General features: G+C 40.9%; 1 protein-coding gene across 1 annotated transcript; it reads left to right on the top strand.

Annotated features, from left to right (window-relative positions):
- The first annotated feature begins 7573 nt into the window (after positions 1–7573).
- On the top strand, positions 7574–14520 carry GPR78 (G protein-coupled receptor 78). Its single transcript, XM_052682754.1, has 3 exons — positions 7574–8851; positions 9211–9324; positions 12985–14520. The coding sequence occupies exons 1-3, from the start codon at positions 8184–8186 to the stop codon at positions 13220–13222; spliced, it is 1020 nt and encodes a 339-aa protein (XP_052538714.1). The 5' UTR covers positions 7574–8183; the 3' UTR covers positions 13223–14520.
- The last annotated feature ends 8524 nt before the right edge of the window (positions 14521–23044 follow it).

Genomic DNA, 23044 nt, shown 5'->3' with positions numbered 1-23044 from the left:
AGGTACGGCGACTCCACCACCTCCCTGGGCAGCCATTCCAGTGCCTGACCACCCTCTGAGAGAAAAAGTTTCTCCTAATCTTCAACCTAAACCTCCTCTGGTATAACTTCTGGCCGTTTCCTTGGGTCCTACTGCTTGCCTGGGAGAAGAGGCCAGACCCTTTCGGACCACAGCCTCCCTTCAGGAAGTTGTACAGTGCAACGAGGTCTCCCCTGAGCCTCCTCTTCTCCAGGCTGAACAATCCCAGCTCCCTCAGCCGCTCCTCATAAGACTTGTGCTCCAGACCCCTCACCAGTTTCGTTGCCCTTCTCTGGACATGTTCCAGGGCCTCAATGTCTTTCTTGTAGTGAAGGGCCCAAAACTGAACACAGTACTTGAGGTGCGGCCTCACCAGTGCTGAGTACAGGGGGACGATTACCTCCCTGCTCCTGCTGGCCACACTGTTTCTAATGCAGGCCAGGATGCTGTTGGCTGTCTTGGCCACCTGGGCACATTGTGGGCTCATGTTCAGCCGAGCATCAACCAACACCCCCAGGTCCCTTTCCTCTTTGCAGTCATCCAACCACTCGTCCCCAAGCCTGTAGCGCTGCATGGGGTTATTGTGCCCAAAGTGCAGGACCCGACACTTGGCCTTGTTAAACCTCATCCCATTCACCTTGGCCCAGCAATCCAGCTTATCTAGATCCCTCTGCAGGGCCTCCCTACCCTCAGGCAGATCGACACCACCTCCCAACTTGGTGTCATCTGCAAACTTACTCAGGGTACACTCAATCCCTTCATCTAAGTCATCAGTTAAGATATTAAACAGGATGGGCCCCAGCACTGACCCTTGGGGGACATCACTTAGAACAGGTCGCCAGCTAGACTTCACTCCATTGACCACCACCCGTTGAGCACAGCCCTCCAGCCAGTTCCTTATCCAATGGAGGTTAAAACGGTCCAAGCCAAGGGCAGCCAGTTTCCACAGGAGGATACTGTGAGAGACCATGTCAAAGGCTTTGCTGAAGTCTAGGTAAACTACATCAACAGCCTTTCCCTCATCTACCAGTCTGGTCACCCAGTCGTAGAAAGGGATGAGGTTGGTCAAACACGACCTGCCTTTCATGAACCCATGCTGGCTGGCCCTGATCCCATGGACATCACACGTGAGCCATGTGATCTCTCCCAGGAGGATTTGTTCCATGACCTTCCCTGGCACTGATGTCAGGCTGACAGGCCTGTAGTTTCCTGGATCCTCCTTACGGCCCTTCCTGTAGATGGGAGTCACATCAGCAAGCCTCCAATCCTCTGGAACCTCTCCAGTCAACCAGGAGCACTGGTAGATAGCCGAGAGCGGCAATCACCCGATCACAAGTAAGACTGAGAGTGAGACCCAGGGAGGAGAGTGATACTCTTCCTTTCTGTGCTTTTGACAGGAGACTGAGTCTGTCTTCCTGACTAACTGGAGGAGATGATTTGGGGCTACATGTTATTATTGTTCCTAAGCAACATCACTTACTTGGGAACCCCTGCTATGCCAGTGCGCAGAGTTTGTATTACAGTGTCAATTTTGCACTGGCAGTTCCTTGGTTTTCTTTGTTTACCTTAATGAAAGGCAACTTTCTGGTTATATTTTTTTAATACACACAATGAAACACACAGTGAAAGGTGATAGCTGTGCATGTACAGTACCCCGTGTTCACATTTAAATGTCTTACCCCCAGAGAGTGTTTGTGGGTATTTTAAGAAAGCAGCATAACACAGGCCTATTTTATTACCCGCCAATTCCATTTCTTAGAGTGAACTTGCTTCTGAGCCAGAGTTTTTTCCTGCAAGTATATGTTCCTGCGTATGGATGTGGGGGTGGCTGGCATAGTGGGTAGGCAAGGGAAGGGGATGGGTGTGATGGGAGGACTGTACTTAGATATTACAGAATTGCTAGAGAAAATATCCTGCTATTTATTCTTTCAAGCAGATGGTGCCAGTTGATTACCTTCACCAATAGAAGCTGTACCTGTTAGCGGGGGTGTGAAGAAACCTTTCTGCAGTGAGAGCTTAGGGGAAGGCAAATTACTGCTTAAGGTATTCAATCAAGAAACTGCCACAGAATGAATAGCACGAAGGTTAAGGGGCTGGATCAGGGGACACATGGGCAGTTCTGTACAGCACAGGATGTGGTTTAGAAGTTCTGCATTGTGGGACTAGTCTGCTGCGTGTCCATGAAGAGATGGGTTGTGTGACACATCAGCCCCACAGAAGGGGCTTTGTAGAGCCAAGGGTCACTGTGCCATAACACAGGAGCAATTTTCCCAGCAATGGATACTCTTGCGCTTCTCAGTTCAACCCAAAGTTCAACCTGTCCTGCAAGCCCAGCTCTTTCTCCTCCTTTGATCCAAAGTGTCTGTTTGAACTGCCCCTGAGCAAACAGCTTTGCAAACAGCTCTGGACTGTGTGTGCACTTCTTCCTGTGCAGCCATCCCATAGGCAGGTGTGCACTGTGTGTTTCTGCCCCATGCATCTCAGATGTGATCTCCATCAGACCTTCCCTTCAACAGTGGGAGGTGGGGTTAATGTTTTCTTGATGTGATTGCTGAGAGTACTCTGTAAAATAACTAACAATAACCAAAATATCCCCCACTGTAGAAGCTTCATATGTTCTTTACAGTCTTGATTACTTTCACTTACACTGCCTTGGTTTTCCCATTGGCTCTAAAGGATTTGCCTTGGGCTTGCATCAGCCCTAGGAAAGCAGAATCAAACCTTCTGTTAAAAAAGTGTGGGGGATTCTGAGCACATAAGAGAAAAAAAAAAAGGAGAACAATACGGCAGAAGAGCACATGCTGTTTTTTTCTGATGTTGGCTCCTGAAACTTTACTGCAACACTAAATAAATTGCCTCAGCAATTTCTGAAAAATGCCATTTAAAGTTTGCTGGCCCCTGGGAGTGCTAAACATTGTCACATTTGTTGAAAATGCCAGTAAAATACTCCTGGGAATTTCATCCACATGCCTGCAGTCTTGATAGGTTTTATAACAAGCTGGTACAGTGCAGCACTGTTGGTTTGAATGGCTTGAACCACTGTGTTTGTGAGGCACTATGGAAAAACTGCAGGAAAAAAATACACTTTAATCTTTTTCCAATCAGATTCAAATCTATCCACATACCAGATCCTTAGGAAATACATGAAATAGATGAAAATGGAAGGAGGTTACATGTTTTGTCATTTGGGGATTCAGTAGAAATCCACTGACAATTCTATATTCCAAACCATTCTATGATTCTATGATTCTAACCTTGTAGAAATAGTCTGAGGAGAGAATGAACACAGTCTGAGTATTTTGAAGAACCTGTCACTGAGTTATGGAAAACAAATAAGTTTCCATTTCATTTACTTGAGACAACAGTATTCCTCTATCAGTATTTCAGACCTGCATTATAGTAATAAAGCTACTGTTCTTCATAGGCAGATAGTGTTTGTTTACCACCTGACCAGAACATCACTGAAATCAGTCTATTTTGCTGCTAGAACAACTTTTCTTTTTTCTTTTTTTTTTCTTTTTTTTCCTTTTTTTTTTAATTTCCAGTGTACTCTAGGAAAAAAATCCAGCCAGCTTTATTTCAAAACTGAATCTTGCAATCTAGAATTCTAGTTGTATGTATCTGCTGACTCGTATTGCTAAAGATGAAGATAAAATGAACTGGTAGGAGAAAGAGTAAATATGGACACATACTCTTATCCATTTTTATAATTGTATCTCAACTGAAACTGGTTTGAATTCTGTGAATATTTTGCTGTTTTTCTTTCATCCTCCAATGCCTGCCTTCTTCTATTTCCATTAAAAAACATAAGAAACTGGTTATCCTTACAGTATATTTGCATTTTTCTTCAATCCCTGACTTCATCCTAAAAAATCAGATATTTTCTGTGTGAGTTATTTTGAGATCAGTTTTTGTAGACTCTAGGAATATATCTAATTTACAAAAACACAAATATCATATGGAATGTTTTTGTGAATGTGCAGTTTTAATACAGTTGCAAGACTATCTACTGGACTGTGAGATTCCTCATGGTAATATTTAAGCAATTTTCAAGTAATTTTAATCTGCAGTACTGCTTTGTTGTTGAGACTCTTCTTTCTTTTATTCCTGTGTTTTCATGTAGTTATGATAAAAATGCATGCTTTTTAGTTCTCCAGTATTTTTCCCTGCAGAGTAGAGGTAGATAGGAGGAATGTGTAAACCTTTCAGTTTGACTTTATTCCATATTAGGAAGATCTTTGTGGCAAAGATATTCCACAGGTAACAAATGTGCCCACTGGAATTCTGCCATGTACAGTATAACAGAAATGTATGAAAATGATGAGTCAGGCTTTGCCTCTCCTATGAAGAGACTAACATATAACTAAGTAGTTATATTACTACTATCTACACGCTTATTTGTCTTATTCTAGCAGATAAGATGCCCTGATTTTTCAAAGACCCTCCAGTTCATATCATAAAAAAGTAGTATTGTGAAAAGAAAGAAGGAATTTAAAAAAAGGAAATAAAAGAATAGGAAATTAGATTGCTGCTGAGACTTGATTGACCTAGAGGGCTTAACCTCCACTAAACCTTCACTATCTACTGTAGCAAAACTACCATAACTGCTGCCATCATGGCTGTGAGAGGGTTTTTTTCCATATGTCTATCGGTAACTGTGAATACCAAAGCTGTTTAGACAGCATATTAAAAAATGTTAGGGGTATTGCTAAGTTATGAAATGGGACACTTTTTAACAAGTGGCCTGCAAGTGAAAAACTTTGTTCTCTGCATCAGTTCATGAGTCATTCCACTGTCCCTTCTATTAGCTAATATAATTCAATTTCCCTCTCTTCACCTATCATAAGAAAAGCTAGGGAGAAGAATTGCTCTTCTATGTGCATGCAAAGTATTTGATGTAATCTTTGAGGTCTTCAATCATGGTGGTTTTTTTTAAATTAGAATCAAATTAAATGTGTTCCTAGGCATTGCTGAATACAGTGATTAAATCTGAATTATACTCAGTTGTGATCTACATTGGAATTTGCATGACACATCTCCCCTGGTGTGAAACTAAAAGGGAATTTGAATCATACCCTATTCCTTCCCAGTAAATACAATCCATTAGCCATCAAATCCAGTAAGTTGTGGTCAGTATTTAGAATAGATAGATCTGTAGATTAAATGAATGATTCATCTATTAGAATAAAAGTCTCAAGTACTCTACCTAGTCCCTGACAACTGAATAGTCTATGAAAGGATAATTAACTACACATGCTTCCTCCTCATTTTCTTATTTTTGTTATGGCAGCCTCCACTGTTCCCAATATCAATCAGAACCACCTTATTGATTATGAAAGTAAACACCGTAAGGTCTTGTTTGGGAAAACGTGTGTTTTGCTTGACCTATGTGAGCTTTGATAGACTTACCTGTGCATAAAGGTAGCATGGATATATGTTTTTGGAGGCTAAGGTGGAAGATGCCTACTTTTGCAAACACACAATGGCAAGTTCAAATATTCTGGACTCACACAGACAACTGCTTTCTGACTCAAAAACTGAACTCCAAACTGAAAGGCAACTGAGGTGGAGTGTTTTCCATTGGTGCCTGTAAGTGAGAAAAGGACAAGACAGGACCCACATCCCACAGGAAGTCACACATATTTATCATGTGGGCCAAGGTCCTCTGAAAACAAAGGAGGGAAAGGACCAGGATACTGTTAGTAGGGACCATACTACACACTCTGTCACCATATGTATAAAAAAATACACGTGGTTTTTCTATTTTATTTTCCCTGGCTTTCTGCTAATTGCCACCACATTTTTCTTATTTTTGATGTGTTATTTTTCGATTCATTTTCAGAAACCATTCTTCAGTTGAAAAGCCTTTCTTTGAGAAATTATGTGAGTGTGTTTAGCAAATAGAGAGAGAAAGGGAAAGAAAGAGAGAGAAATCGCTTTCGTCTGGATCCAACAGGAAATAGCTTCTCAGGTAGCTGTCACAGTAAGAGAACAGCACATTTAGGTTGGCTCTGTGATGATATAAAATAGCATCTACCCCACCTGACATTACTGCTCAGGCAGACTCTAGTCCCAGATGGCTAACATAAAAGCTCCATAACCTTGTGCTCATATTTAATGAAAGGTAAGTCATAGACGGTTTCTGACTACTGGGAATCTTATGAATTACTGGTATGGGAGAGGGAACAATTGCAAAACCTCTGCTCTGGATACAGCCTGCTTCTGCCATAATGGTTCAGTCCTTTCTGATCCTCTGTGTAGTGTTTGGCTCTGCAGCAGTTGCTTCCTTAATGATAGAAATGAGACAGCTTAACTCTGAGAGAACTCTCATGCTTTATAGATTTTTTTCCTCAACTGCTTACACAGGTGGGTTCTTTTTTGGTTTAAGCATAAGCACTGTCAACATATCTGCTCTTTTGTAGCCTAGTAAATGACAGCTTTCTGCTAAAAAAAAAAATAATAATAAAAATAAAATAAAATAATAAAAAAAATCATTTTCTTTCCATGCTGAGGAATTATAGAGCACTGGTTCTTTTCCAAATAGCACATCTCATGTCTTGTTGCTTTCATTAAGACATACAACTCGCCATAGCAACCTTTTCAATTAAGGCCAGATCCAAAACTTATAACTGCTATTGGAAAAGGAAGCCATTGCCTGCAGGCTCTTTCAAGCAGTTTTATGTGCAGTTATTCACACAGTGGTCACACTTGCGTGACAAGACTACATTGTAGGAACAATATATACTACACTGCATTTCCTTAGGATATTAGTGGTCATTTTGGATAGTAAGTGAAATACCTTTTCTTCATGTCAGTTCTGGCAATCAACTGTGAAATATGATGAAATATGACAATGATTAGATGTGGCAGCTTATTACTGTACCAGAGTTTTATGCAGACAGTTCAATATTTTTAATTTTATCTTTTGAGATAAGAAAATCTTTGGACATGAGCCATAAGATCCAAATCCCTGACAGGTGCGGAAGGAGAATTTCTGGACTCCTATATATTTGTCTTTTCAGCTTTTGTCACAATCTGATAAAGGTTTCTCACCATCTTACTGTTATGTTAACACATCATTGTAAATGTAAAACAGTAGGAGAAATATTTTAGCTTTCCACAGAATACACCAGCACTACCCCAATATTTGTATTTGCTCAGTCATTTGGGGCTTTCAAAGAGTAGGAGTTGCCAAAGTGAAGTCTCTAGCTAAGCAACTTCCTTCCCGTTTTGCTGGCTGATGGAAGCGGTGTGAATATACCAGAGGGAAGCTGGAATTCCTCAAGGTGCTGTGAAATAAAAGGCAAAAGAACAGGACAAGTAATTAGACGGAAGGAAGGAACGTTCCAAGGTGCACAGGCTAGCTTTGCTACAGGTTCCAGTATTGCCGGATACAGCTGGAGTACGTAGGGTGTGTCTCAGCACAGCACAGCAATTAAACTACCAGCAACTTGCTGCCAGCTTTGATCCTTCCTGAGCTGCGCATTAACGGAAAGTTGGGTTTCCTGTTGCTCTCTCCTGCGGTCCGGGAGTGGATCAGACCTACTTCGCGATCTCTGCGAGTCTGTGCTTCGCAGCTGCTCGTCTGCGCATGAGTCGCCGCGGGAGGCTCCGCGGCTGGAGTATTTCAGGGGCTGGGCACAGGGGTAAGATGCTCAGTACCTGAAGGAGGGGAGCGCACTGGCTGACCATGGCCATCACGTCGGCGCGAGGGGGACCCCTGCCCACCTCCTGAACAGCGGAGCTCGGTCGTCGGCGCAGATCCCGCTTCAGCACCGCGGACAGCGCACCCTGAGCTCCGCTCCCGGCTTCGGCTCAGCGCCTCCGGCTCCCGCTGACCCCGCTCCCGGTCCCTGGGCCCCCCGCCTTCGGACCCGCTTCTCCTCTCCGCTTCCCTCTAGCTATCAGCGTACCCCTCTCCGCTCTCCGGCAGCTCTTCTCCGCTCTCCCTCGGCCAGTTCCCAGCCTGTACCTTTGGCTCCTCTCTCCCCACTTGTCTCCTCTCTGCCCCTGTGCTAGCGCCCCGCTGCCCCCGGCTCCTCTCTCCACTCCTCCGGCTCCACTCCCCCGGCAACATGCGCAGGCGGCTGCGGGCGGTGGCTGCGGTGCCGGCTCGGATGTCCCCTTCCTCCTGCCTTCGCCCGCTCCAGGGGACCCGGTAAGAGATGGACTTGGCAGGCGTGCTGCTGGCGTTGCTCCTCGTGTTGGTGCTGATCGTCTCTCTGCTCTCCAACCTCCTGGTGCTGCTATGCTTCGTCTACAGTACAGAGATCCGCAAGCAGGTCGCCGGGGTTTTCCTGGTGAACTTATCCTTTTGCAACCTGCTCCTTACCGTTCTGAACATGCCTTTCACCCTGCTGGGAATCCTGAGGAACCAGCAACCCCTCGGAGGCTGCATCTGCAAAGCTGTGGGTTTCCTGGAAACTTTCCTGACTTCCAACACGATGCTGAGCATGGCAGCACTCAGCATCGATAAGTGGATTGCTGTGGTGTTCCCCTTGAGCTACACCAGCAAGATGCGGTATAAGGACGCTATGATATTGATGGGCTACTCGTGGCTCCACTCTCTCACCTTTCCCTTGGTGTCCTTGTTTTACTCATGGGTAGATTACAACAGTGTTTATGCCTCTTGCACCTTGCACCTGAAGGAAGAGACAGAGCGGAGAAGGTTTACAGTGTTCACCATCGTCTTTCACTCCACCAGTTTCATGCTGTCACTGGTGATCTTGTGTTTCACCTATTTAAAGGTGTTGAAAGTTGCTCGGTTCCACTGCAAGCGGATAGACATTATAACCATGCAGACTCTGGTTTTGCTGGTGGATATCCACCCCAGGTAATTCTTGCCTTTTCATATCCACCACCCCGGGGTTCTTGCAGTAGGTACCCTCATGCAGAGTATTGTCCTGTCTTCCCAACATCCCTTCCCGTGTTCTTTCCTAGCAAAACCTCCTGGCTCTAGCTAATGCATAGAGAGCTAGCAGACATGCTGTGCATCTGTAACCTGCACCGTTTAAATGTCAGTCCCAGGTAGCAGGGAACCGTTTTGGTGTGTCACTCTGAGGTCCACGGAGACAGAGCTGCCCTGCCATGCCCTAGTCCAGCAATGGGAGCAATCCTTCCCCTCTCACCGGTCTCAGCTGTTCCCTCCTTGCTCCTTTCCTTAACCCCTCAGCTGCTCTTTTCCTTTTGCAGTGTGAAGCAGCGCTGTCTCAATGAGCAGAAAAGAAGGAGGCAACGGGCTACCAAGAAAATCAGTATTTTTATAGGGTCATTCGTGATCTGTTTTGGTCCTTACATTATCACCAGGTCAGTATCTCCTGATGCGGTGAATGAGGGGATTGTCTGAGAAACGAAAGTACCTTCTGATGAGCAGGTGCTGGTGTGGTGGGGCTGGGGAAGTCTACAGCTAATCTGGGACTGGCAGAGCCTACTGGAGATCTGGGGCCACCAGAACACACACACTTGCACCAGCTCACACACATTCACATGCTGCTGCCCCTAGAGCTGTGCACTCTCTGTCAGCTTCTGGCTCTACTTTCCTCATTGCAACCAGGTCTGGGTGCCTCTGCCAAGAGCAAGAAGCTTTTAGGATGAGTAGCAGGAATTAATTATATGCCACTGGGAGATAGAAGCAGTTTGAAACATTTGACACCCTTCCTTCTTAGCATAACCCAAGCAATAGAGGGAAAGGCAGATCACTTCTACTGATTATCTCAGGTCCTAAAAAAGCATCAGTCCAAAGTCTGAAACTATTAGAAGCTGAGCTGACATAACTTAAATTTATCCAGGCTGATAATTTGGCAGATAAGCTTTGTGTCTGGAAACATTAATGTCTGTGAATTTATTACTAATTATGAATCTTGACCTCCTAATTTGGGAGTTAGCTTCCAGGAAAACCAATAATTAGTCTTTAAGAATGTAGAAGAAACACTATGCTTCTCAACTGGCCAGTCATTTGCATCCACTCTGGTGATCTGTGTCTTTTAGAATAGTCAGATGTCATTCTTATTGTCTATTTGTAATGTCTTCATACAATATATGGTTATTATTTTTAAAGCCTGAGTTGGAAGCGAATGTAACTTTAACAAATAGCAGCACCTGAGGATATAGTCTTTAGTCTCTAAAATAAATGGGCTGAAAATGTCACAAATTATTATTATTTTTTTTAATAATAGTCACCATTCAATGGTGCTTTCAATACGCTTTCTAAAAGAACAGATTTCTGGCTAGGGAAATGCACTTCTCTTTGAACTACCACATTGATTAAGGCATTCTCAAATTTGTTTCCAAGTTGTCAGGGTCTCCATTCACACCAACATACGGAATTCAGCCACTCTGATCTTACATAGTCATAACCACATAAATGTAGGTCATTTATGATCATCATTGTTGTCCTTTTCTTACATGGGCAGTGGAACATATTGAAGCCAGTGCACAAACATGACAATTTTTTTTAACCTTTAGGATGGCATTTCAGTCCCCATTTAGATGCTGAAATGGTCTGACTGCCTGGATAGCTGCATTTTTTTCTGCAGTTGAAAGGATTATTACAAATACTAACATTACATTACAGTTAAAAGGTTAATTGATCATTATTTAGTACATTCTGAGTCATTTTCTATTCATTTTTACAATAAGCAGGATATAATTTTATTGAACAAAGTGAATTTTGCCATCTCCATCCCATTTGAATACTGCCAGTCTCAGCAAATTCCAGTATCAATTTTTCAGGATGGAGATTCTTCTTGCAAACTTCTCAAATTATTCCTTACATGGTTGTAAAGTAAAAGCCACTTCCTTCCTCAGACATTACATTTGGCAAAGGTGAGATGGATCATTTTCCTTGCGTGACAAATGGGTACAACATATGTCAATAAGAAGACTGAGTCTTGGTTTATGTGATGCATGTCTCAAGGTACATTCACAATGACCAAGAAGTTCAGTAAACGCAAAATGGGAAGCAATTGAGAAGGACATCTGGATGCTCTTTGGCCCAAAGGCAAAACAATGTCCAGGCTGCACAAGATTAAAAGCAATAGCAGCAGACGCTGGACGACTTGCTATCATATCACTTCTCCATTCCTACCCTATTTTTAGCAGTTGTGCTGAAGTAATCTCAGTGATGGCAACGGCAGAGATCTTCATTTTTTTCTTGCTTTTTGGCCTGGTGACTCAGGTTGTGCTATGAGCTCAGTTTGCTCCTCATTTCAGAGATATGAACAAGATTTTGATCATTAGCAACATATTCATCTGTTCACTAAAAGCCTGAGAATTAATTTCATCTTTGCTGTCATGTTACTGAAATCAAGAAAATTATACTAAGATTCATTCAAATGGATATTTATAAGGCTGACTTGTTTAGTTCAGGCCTTTTATCTTGCAATATTTTTCTTCCGTGAGCTTCAAGGCAATTACATTTGGGCCCATAACACATTAAAAGGGATGCATAGCAATACATCTATTTTCATAGCTGAAGGATATCTTTCTCTCCTTATTTGGTGTGTTTATAAAAACATCAATTTTGTAAATATCAATAGCATATTTTCTACTTATATTGAACTACAGGATGGGATAAACTGAAAACAAACAAAAAACAACAACAACAGCAAGTGCCTGTTATTGTACATTTATTTATTTCTCACATTTTATGTCTTATACATTCATTTATTCCTCTTTTGTTACTGTTTTGAATTCACTGGAATTTTCCAACAAGCTTCAAACAGAAGAACAGAAGTAATGCGATTCTGAAATGTACTTGCTGTAGGAATTGTTTCATTGTCTCAAAAGAGAATGTTTCCTGATAAAGTTCATCTGCTTGTTGCAAAGTTCAGTCCTCGTGTTGGGAAGTCAGCTTTTCTATACAGAGGAGATCTGAACAACATCAAAGTTGAACACTTTACAAGGTGGGAGCTCTGCACGTTGGAAGGAAGCCAAAAGGTTCCTCAAGCCTGAAAAAAGCATCTGAAATTGCTTTTTGAAATTGTGATGTCTTAGGATATAGAAGAGTTGTTTTATCTCATGATGTTTTGTTGCTGCTTTTTTTCCTTCTTGAATAAATATAACAGCATATTCTTGAACATTCAAAAGATTTCACAAAAGATGTGCAGATAACGTAACTTTTTTACCATGTTCCTTCCACTTCTGTGTAGAGTTAGCCCTATGTAGATGAGCTGTATGCCAGACACTTGCTGGAGAGTCTGAAGGTTTGTTCTCACCTCTGAGGAAAAAACTGTTTAACTTGGTTTCTATTTCTCTACCTGTGATTAATGCACCTCTCTCAGCTGAGGTGCTGAGGCCACTAATCATCCATGAAGCACAGGCCAGGAGACACAGGTCTGGAGACAGCTGTCTGGTCAAATAATGATGATAAAAGTGTTGTCTCCTTGTTTTCTCTGACAAAACTAACAGTCAGCCAAGTGCACACAGAAATTTTCACAGGTAAGTAAATGCTACTAGACACACTTACCTCAAACCTCTATGAAGGTTGTTAGATATGATAGTATGTAAAGGAGGCTCTAGTTTTCAGGAGCAACAGACTGGTGCCATGAGTGTCATTCCCAAACATTTGAAGAGTTTAGTGAGTACATCCTAGTCATGGGCAAGGAGTAATCAGTTATATTACCAAGATTTTGACCATTGTCACTTACTAGTACAAAGCTCTATATTCAGAAAGAGTAGTAATAAACTGAAGTACTTCATTATGTCTGTTTCATGAGAGCATTAACACTGAAAACACAATTTCCCCCTCTTTCCATACAAGGAATTATTATTGTTTCCCAGTTGCTTTGTTAAGATAGTTCCCTTTGCCTTTATTGAATCCAAGGAGTTAATAAGTACAGAGTTGCAGGAACCATGTGTTGTAAGAAAATAAGTATTACTTTAATGTTTCATGAGGCATGATTTGAGCACTGGGCTCAGTGTGAATACAACACTCAAGTGTTTCCATCTCTCTTTAATGTTTAACAGGTTGATAGAGCTCCTTCCTTTTGTTACCATAAACTACTACTGGGGAATTATAAGCAAGTGCCTCACCTACAGTAAGGCTGCATCAGATCCATTTGTTTACTCACTTTTACGTCAACAGTACAAAAAAGTTCTGATCAACATCGTCAATAGGATACTTAAAAGGGATCTGTATCCTTCATCAGGGTACAACAGCTCTCTTGACACCGAAAATGATTACTGCTTGCACAGAACAAACTAACAACACGACAAGTACTCCCCTTCGATCGAGACAGGTGATTGCCAGTGCTGGAAAGCTGCCTTTGCCCTCTCATGTTGACAGTGGTGACAGCGTCTCCAGTAGTTGGAAGCTACATTAATGCAATGCACTTCTTTGTGGACTTTCCCAAAAGGCTCTTCCCTGGTCTGCTGCTAGTGAGATATATGGCCCCTGACAGAATGGAGTAGGCTTGAGGGCTTTAAGAGAGCCTATGGAGGCTTCAGAGAAGCTTAGAAGGAGCTTTTAATGTTTCAAGGCTGAAGACTTGACATTTCTCAAAGCGTCCCAAACCGCAGGCCCACCATCTCCTGGGTGCACAGGAATCCCTGGCTTGGAAGGCAAGGTTCAGCATCCTTTGTGCTGCGCATGCCCCTTGGCAGTCCTGATTCTGCCTTGTTAGTTTTGGATACTAAAAATAAGTCTTTTAATTGATTTATTGTATTGGTGCCTCAAGTGATTGATATGGGTCAGCACTTTGAATCTGAGATTGTTATTGTTATTATTCTTTATTAACAGGCATCATGATTGTAACATAGCCTTTAGGAATTGGTACATATATTCGATATGCCAGTATTCTATCAAGCATAACCAAAGTCCAAGTATCTGAGTTACTACTATTTAGTACTTCAGTGGTATGTGATTACAATAATTGCAGCAACAGTAACAAAGACATATATGGAGTTTAGTTAAATAGCACTGTAGTTACATCACTGAGCTAGTCCTATTCAAACAAGCTTTTATTCAAGATAGCAAAACAGAGAAAAGATCAGTTAGATGGTAGAAATGACAGCTATCACTGTGTTCAAGGAAAATTACTTCAGAAGACATTTGGTTTCAAAGAAGAGGCTACAATATGTTAATTCTTTCTAAGGAACACGCAGTGTGTAAAATATTTCATGCATTGACTATATTTGGTGGATTGTAATAATATTGTATAATCTTTTATTTTCTATTGATCAATTAATCTGATTATTTTAACTAATGTCAAGAGATGTCTAAGAAATATTATAACAAACCTGCTGCCAAATGCCCAGAAACACAAAGCTGCTGTATTATTGTATGTATTTTTCTCATTTCTTTATTTTTAAATCTAAACAGGCTTTGGAAAATAAAATGTAGGAATTATTTTTGAACAACATTCCTTTAATGATAAAAGAAACAAATAGAAGATATTCTATAGCATTCAGTAAGTTACTATTTTCTAATCTAGTACATGAAGAGAAAATTAAAGCAATTCTAAAATATTTTTTGAGAAAAAAAAAAAAGAAGACAGTAAAGAACACATATTTTTTATGTAACAATAAACTGTACCCAATTAAGCACTGAGAAGTCTCTTCCTGGCCAAACTAAGTATATAAGCATGTGATTAGGCACAAGTATAATTTCCTTTGGTGATAATGGCTCTGTTCCCACGCCAAAAATTAAGTAGATGCTTAACTGTTTTGTAAAATCAGTGTCTGAGTGGTCATGGAGAAAGGGTGGTTGACATCATCATCTTACTGCAAACCTAATGAAGTCAAGGAAAGGTGATTCTATATAACAAATACTTTGTTCTCTTATCTCCTGCCTTTCTGATGCTATATATATATTTTTTTTTCTTTGGTCATGCAAGTACCTTAGGCTTCTGTGCTTTGCATCTATATATCTGCCTGTGTTTAAATTGAATGTACTATAATGGTTTTGTCTTCTTAGTAAAGTATTTGTACTCTCTCCAATTTTGTGTAAATACAGTATTTCCGAAAAAAAAAAAGAAACAAAAATCAAAAAAATGTTGTGAGTGGAATCTTTCCAGTTTTACTATATTCCTGTTGCCTCCATATGCCTCCCCACTCTATCATGCTGCTGCATACCTGATGCCTCTTTCATCTCAATTTCAACACTAGGATCAGATACCTCTGGTAATTTTTCTGCTATTTAGAGTCAGTTTTGTGCCAAAAGTTTTGGTAGTCTACAGCAATTCCTTGTGAGGAATTTAGGTTGTTGCCATATATATACTTTACAATACAACTGAGTCTTGCAAAGCACTCAGCATTTCTGGAGATGCTTAGGTCCAACTGAAAAACAAAAAGGTCTTAAGTCTGTGTTGGGTGTCACAGAATGTCTTTTGTATTTAATTTTCACAAAGAATTAGGAGGCTGAGGTCTACAGTATGCTCCAAAAGGAAATAAAAGGTATATGAAGCTAAGGAAAGGTGAGAAGAACCGCAGTTCTTTTTCTAGCTTTCCCTCTTTATATCGATTTGTGAATAATTTTATGTGTGTTACCAGAAGGTATCTTCTGCTCAGTATGCACAGCTGGCTCTGCAGATAGATTTTTCTTTCTTTCTACTGATTACCACCTTCTCTCCACTCCAGAGGGTTTGTGGTTTCTGCTACCTGACAGGTCTGTTGGGAAGCTGGAAATACTGTGATTTGATTCCCTAGCGGAAATGTGTGGTCAACAGGGGCTGCCCAGTACTGACATCCTCAGTGTGAAGGAGCTCAATCCCACCTGTGTTTGTCTAGGGAAAATGATGGTGAGTTGCTAAAGAGCAGCAGAAGTATAATTTCCTCAGAACAATAGTTATAAAATCAGCACTTTCGGAGCTGCATCTTCCTTGTGTGACATCTTTCTCCTAATGCAGTCAGATTAAAATCTCTGAAGGGCAATTTAACTAGTCTAGGCAACTGAGGTGACGTTCAACTTCAGTTTGTTTTTCTTGACACACCTTCACAAAGGTACTTCCAAGACTGATGATTCAGATTCTTTCTGACAAGACTTGGGATGGAATTTGAATCTGCCATCAAGAAGAAGGAAGCAGGTCTTCCTGCCACATTTCCTAGGTTAGTGCTCTAACAATTATGAAGAACAGAGTTGCCTCTCCAAAGATAACATGAGTTTATTTTTTTATTATTGTTTTTCTTAGATTCTGTATTGCAGATCAACTTGTCAATGAGGCTGAGGTTTTGAGTCGGTAGGAGTACTTAAACTGATTCCCAAGACATATAGGCGTGATCTGGCTCCCAGCCTGCTCAGACCTAGTAAGATGGATGAAGAAGATGATTGGTGGATGCAATACCAGAACTTGTTCTGTTAGGCTGTGTGATAGTGAAAGCTTATGTGTCTCTGAGTTGAGGTGGTGACAAAGATCTCAGATCTGTGAACTTTTACTCCATAGTTTCTTTACCCCCATTGCAGAGCAGGCAGGTTCTTCCTGGATAAATTAATTCCTAACAAGCATTTGCAAATAATGTGCAGAATTAATTACTGAAAATGTATTTACTTTATTTGAACGTGAGTAATTGTGGTGCTGAACTTAAATTTCAGAGCTAATGTTAGGCTTATTATGTAATCAAACACGTAATCAAACATCTTTCACACCTTCTTATAGGAATACTGATTTTGCTCCTTGCAACTGTAGGTTGCAAGCTCTTTGAGAAATTTAGCAGCATTGACTGTTGTTGGACTAGATGTTCAAACTCGCCCTGGTAAATTGCTTATATATATATATATTTATGCTTACAGTGAACAGAACAATTCTGTATGAGCAGGAAGGGTTGACTAGATCACATGATGGGTATATTTTATGTTTATGCATTTAAGTCTTTGGAAGTTATTTTGTTTGTTTTTTCAAAATAATTATGTGCCACTCTGTATGCAGAATTCAACAAGCAACTTTGTCCCAAAAGTACATAGCATATTTTGAGATTGTGAATTGCAAATAGCTTGTTTAGTGTAGTTCAGGAGGGCACCTGGTTTGTAAGAGGTGTTAATTACACAAGTAAATTAGAGATTCTGGCTTTTATTTTTGGAAACGAGGTCCAATTAATATTTAATGACTCCACTGGAGACACAGCAGAGTTGACCTTAAGAAAGGTTGTAAATATATGAGCATCTTTCTGTGCCAGAAGCTTTGGAGAGTGAAATGTCACCTGGCAAAATGCGTGCAAACAGCTACTTGGAGCTGAAGCTGATTTTCCCTGTGGTTTATGGATGTCAAGCAGGCTAACTGCCCCCATTTCTGCATATGCCTGATTCTTTCTACCAGCAAGTTTTTCTTGCCAGGACATGTAGGTGCATGAAGGTGTCTAAGGGTGCACAATGAAAAGAGCAGAGAACACCTAGTTTCCTGTAAGTGAGAAATAAATAAAATGTGAGTCACTCCCAGCTAGGTTTCTCGTAGACTCCATGCAAATGAAACATATTGCAAAGCATGTGTGCTAAATGTCACAAGGTCCATACAGCGAAAGGTACTTTTGAGTAATGAGAACTTCGCTCATTCTGTGAAGCTTTTCAGATAGATTTCAGAAACTCTATGAACATTAACTAAAGCATCTTCATCTTCAAAGCCTTGTTGACATAGTCTCTCACCACATCCTTCTCTCTAAATTGGAGAGGTATGGATTTGAAGGATGGACTGTTTGATGGATTAAGAATTGGCTGGCTGCACGCAGCCAAAGGGTTGTGATCAATGGTTCTGTGTCAGGGTGGAGGCTGGTCACAAGGGATGTCCCTTGGGGTCGGTCTTGGAACTGGTGCTCTTCAATATCTTCATCAATGACACAGACGATGGCATAGAGTGCACCCTCAGCAAGTTTGCAGATGATACTAAACTAAGCGGTGCAGCTGATACATTGAAGGGGAGGGAAGCCATTCAGAGGGACATGGACAGGCTGAAGAAGTGGGCCCATGAAAACCTAGTGAGGTTCAACAATGCCAAATACAAGGTGTTGCACTTTGGCCGGTGCAATCCCAGGTATTTACACAAACTAGGAGAAAAACCTCCTTGAGAGCAGCCCTGCAGATAAGGATTTGGGGGTTCTGGTGGATGCAAAACTGGGTACGAGCCAGCAGTGTGCACTTGCAGCCCAGAAGGCCAACTGTGTTCTGGGCTGCATTAAAAAAGGGGTGGCCAGCAGGGAGAGGGAGGTGATTGCTCCCCTCTACTCAGCTCTTGTGAGGCCCCATCTGGAGTACTGCATCCAGGCCTGGGGCCCTGAGAACAAGAAAGATGCAGAGCTCTTGGAATGAGTCCAGAGGAGGGCCACTGAGATGATCAGAGGGCTGGAGCACCTGTCCTATGAAGAAAGGTGGAGGGAACATGGATTGTTTAGCTTGGAAAAGAGGAGGTTCTGGGGAGACTCATTGTGGTCTTTCAGTACTTGAAGGTAGCATATAAACAGGAGAGGGTATGACTGTTTACATGGGTTAATAGTAATAGGACAAGGGAGAATTGTTTTAAACTAAGATAGGAAAGGTTTAGTTAGATATTAGGAGTAAGTTTTTCACTCAGAGGGTGGTGAAGCACTGGAACAGGTTGCCCAAGAAGGTTGTGAATACCTCATCCCTGGAGGCATTTAAGGCCAGGCTGGATGTGGCTCTGGGCAGCCTGGTCTAGTAGTTGGTGACTCTGTGCATGGCAGGGGGTTGAAACTAGATATTATTTGAGGTCTTTCTCAACCCAGACCATTCTATGATTCTGTGATTCATCTCTGAGTCCATTCTACTGTCAGATATAGCAAGCTGCTCAAATTAAAGCTTTCCAAACAGTAACAAATCACTATTTGTGACATAGCGATTTGTTTGTTATGCATGCCTCATCCATTTCACTGAATCTTTCCATTTGCACACAACAGCAATACAGTTTGTGTCCAGAAAATTCAAAGCTATCCAATGTATGTTGAAATTTCCAAATTTCCTTTTGTACACTAAGTAGATTGAAATCTTGAAACAATTCCCAAGATCTCTGTTCCTCATGCCTAACCCTGAAGTATCTTTAGTTAACACATTCTCTCACATTTCAACTTTTTTTTCCAACACAAGGTTTTTCACTCTTAATTGTGTTCAAGTGAAGCTTGACCTTAAGAGCCAGTCTCATTACCACCTTTAATACACTTTTACAGTTTCTGTCTTTATGTATCCAACTCTGTTCTTCTTTTTTGCAGCTGTCAGCCCAGAGGAACATGTTGAGAATAGTTTGCTGAAACCCAATAAATAACTCAATGCCCTTGCTTCACGGCATGAGGCTGGATATTGGGCTTGCATGTGCATCTTCACAAGAATATTTAAGTATGATTTAGGTCTACAGTTTTCACTATAGACTTGTCCTTATTTCTGTTAAAATGTTGATTTGCAATGTGTGGCCTACATTTTACGAATGATTGCTGATCACATCTTATAAGTTCATTTCATAGACTACCTTTCAGCTCTGAATCTTGCTTTTCAGATAATCGAACTATATTTGTTGTTGCTGATGAAGTTTGATTCAGGTATTTAAAATATGTATTTGGGATCCTTACAAAGTAGTCCAAATATTTCATTACTTTTTGTTCTCTCCCTTATTGAAAGGCAGGGAAGTACTAGAATGGTACTTCTTAGGAGACTTAAGATACAGATAAAAGATCATTTAGCAAAAAATGAACCTAATTGCCTGGAACACACTGCAGAAGATACTTACAAATAGAAGAATAAAACTTTCATCCTGAATTTGTTTGCAGGTATATCGCTCAAGAGTTTCAGGGACATTTTAAAACATGCTTCTTGTTATGGCCAACACTGACAGTAGGAGACGAATTCAAAGAAAGCTATTGCTAATTAGAATTCAAGAACAGGACCCATGCATCTTTATAGGATGGACAAAGGACAAACAGTACTCCAGACATCTAGCAGTAGCATGCAACTCTAAGAAGTCATTTTCCTCAGTTTTCTCATACTCCTTTGGGCATCCTCTCTGATGGATACCTGAACTTGTTGAGAAGCCACAGTAACTCCAGTCAACTGAATTTGGCCCTCTAAGCTTCTTCCTTTTCTTCTTTCTTTTTTTTTCATCTTTCATTTTTAATATATTTCCAGAGTCAGAAGTGCTGAAAATTGGTTGAAATCCATTTTTTTCCTTCCTTCTTAAAAATATTGTTTATTGCTTGAAAGGTATTTATCACAAAGAACAAATAATAATACACCCTCTAACTGCACACTTCATCCATAAGCTTTTCTGTAAGTAAATTTCCTTCTGTTTGGTTACATTCATCTCTAGATATAAGAGAGCTGGACAGACATAGGAACAGAAGAATTTTCTCTTTGAATCTCTGCTAGCCTGTGTTCTCTTTGAGTGAGCATTCAGCATTTGAAATCCTCATGCTTCCTCCTCCATCAATGCCTTGTGAAGTCTCTCCCTTTCCTCAGGTTTCTCATGTCACCTGAAAACCAGTCTATCCAGAACACTTCTATTGCTGGTGCATACCCTTAGACCGTCATGTTGTTATCCTCACTTGTTTTTTTTTCTTTCTGTGATGTTGTTTTTCTGTGAATTTTGGTGTTTTTAAAGTTAGTTTTACATTTAGAACCTCTTCAGTTTTTTCAGCAGGATTGTAATGTGCAAATGAATTAAGATAGAGAAAAAGACCACTCTTTCCACCACTGTCCTCTCCCCTACCCCCATTTTTCTGTGTGTGTTTTGTGTACTTTACATTGAAAACAAAAGTCTTACTGAATCTAGTTTGTCTTTTGACATTTCAACCTACCAGTTTCTGCAGTCAGTGACACACAGGAGTATAATATGACTATATTGTTGAATCTCATGGCTTATTTGATTTCAGATAGAATTATCAGATATCATTTTATAGCTGAATTAAGAAGTAAAAGGTGTTCAGCATGAATATCTCACAAAAAACTTCATTTCATTTTTGGAAGAAAAGAAATCTTACTGCCCCAGTTACACTTGCAAAGGGAATACTGGATGGAAATGCAACATACTCGATGAGAGGATATATACTAGATTCCTCTGGGCTTGTTCTACAATGGCTAAATATCTGTTATTACCCTACCAGCTTAATAGCCTCTTTGTCTAATGCTGATTCTCTCAGGTTCAGTCCTTAGAGTGTTAGTCACCTTTTGGCTTTCAATTGTACATAATATGAACCAGAGAAATGGACCACAGCACCTTTTGCCTTGAAATTTCACATGCTGCAGTTGCATTGATTTGATGAGTCTTGAGGGTAGTGGTTGCTTGGCAACTTGAAGTTAAACAGGTCCAGCATAGGGTTGAGTATGTAAATGGCTTGCTCTTAGCTGTAGCAAGGTTTCTTGACACTCTGACATCTTTCTCATAGTAGAAAGCAGGAAGTTGGACTTGCCTCCTGGTGCAATGTAGTTAATTCAAGGAGGAAGAAGAGTTATTGAGAGCTGTGACTAGCAAAATAATCAGTAGGAAAACTGAGAAATTCAGCTTCTGCAGGAATTTCTCTGGATTCCTATGTCCAAACGTGTCCTGTTTGTCAGGGCCTTCTGGGCTTTCTTTTAAACCCCTGATTAATCAAAATTTTGAGTCATGTCAGCATTTTATGTGAGTCAGTGTTTCTCTAATTTTCCCTAATCAAAGTTAAACACAGAGAAATACAGATTCCCAGCTGTCATAGAGAGCTCATTGTCACCATTGTGATCAGGAACAGCAATAATGTGGCTAAGACCACAATGACAGTTTTTGTGTTGCTGGTGATCTTGCCACAAGACTTCATAGGCTGAAAGAATAAATAAGGAACCTCTCCCATGGTGCTAAGTTCGATGTGTATCTGATGCAGAACTTTTTGTATCTGTACAAATCTTAACAGTTGTATATCAGGTCTTTAACCAAGCAGCACCATAATATTAGTACCATAGATGAATTTTCACTGACAGAGGCTTAATCTGAAATACTGCCCTTCTAAAAAGCAGGAAGAAAGGTTTGACTAATTGATGGTACCAGTCCCAGAGTTTAACCCATGGCTGGAATTTCTCCCACTGCAGCATATGGCTGGTATTACACACCCTATAGCCTTTCTTTTACTCATCCTGATTGTCCTGTTTTTGTTCTTTTCACCCTTCATAAGTGTGGGTTGGATTGTCCTATACAGATTATTTTTCAGAAGTACTTTACATACTTGAAATACTTGTGGACTCTTTCTGAGTATGCAATTAATCGTTAGTTGGCCCAGACAAGCCTATAGCTTAAATTATTTCTCATGATGAGTCAATGCTTAACCCCTCAATCTATTTGTTATTTATCTCCAAATTCCTTCCAATCTGTTAATGCTTTTCTTGAAATTAAAACTGTGCTTTTAATATCACTGGATGCAGAGTAATGTGGCAGAAGGGTGGAATAAACCAGTGCTGTGTTGGACTCTAATTGAACCCTGGAATGAGTCACAAAAGACAGCCCTGATCCAGTGACCTCCACAGATACACTTACAGGCTGCGTCAAATATAGGTATCCATATCTGGGAACCAATGAGTTTCTTACAAATAATTTAGGGAGCTGAGATGGTGCATTACAGGCCTGATTCAAAGCCTGTGGTTTATGCCCATGTAGACTTAGAGCAACTGGAAGAACAACTTTGAGGTCAGCTTGCTTTCTCTAGACTGGGCAGGCTTTCTGGGATGCATCTGTGGGGCTAAGTATCATCTGCTGAACGTGATGGGTCCTGCATAATCCTAAGGATGGTCTCCAAGCTGGATTTTCCACTTATTTTGGTATTCTTATTCAGTTGTTCCTTTGGTCTTTGAAGATGTGCTGAATCACCCACAAAGAACAGTCTGAACACGGAAAGTGGGGTTAGAAACAATGCCTTAAAAACATAGGCCTTACAATGGCCAATGATTTTACGTACATTCAGAGAGGCTCCCTGTGGATTCCACCACTGTTTGAAGATTCTTTGAGTGAAGAAAATGAAAACTGAGCTGAAGTTCCTTACTTATTAGAGAAGACCCCATATTTGGGGGAAGTTTCTGCAGCACCATGTGGCCATGCCACTTTAAAAACTGAGAATATTGTATATAAAACAAATCTTACAA

This window comes from Tympanuchus pallidicinctus, unplaced genomic scaffold (genome assembly GCF_026119805.1).
Source record: "Tympanuchus pallidicinctus isolate F22 unplaced genomic scaffold, pur_lepc_1.0 scaffold2, whole genome shotgun sequence".
Taxonomy (NCBI): Eukaryota; Metazoa; Chordata; class Aves; order Galliformes; family Phasianidae; genus Tympanuchus; species Tympanuchus pallidicinctus.
The sequence above is the reverse complement of the archived record's forward strand: the minus strand, read 5'-3'. Positions and strand labels throughout refer to the sequence as shown.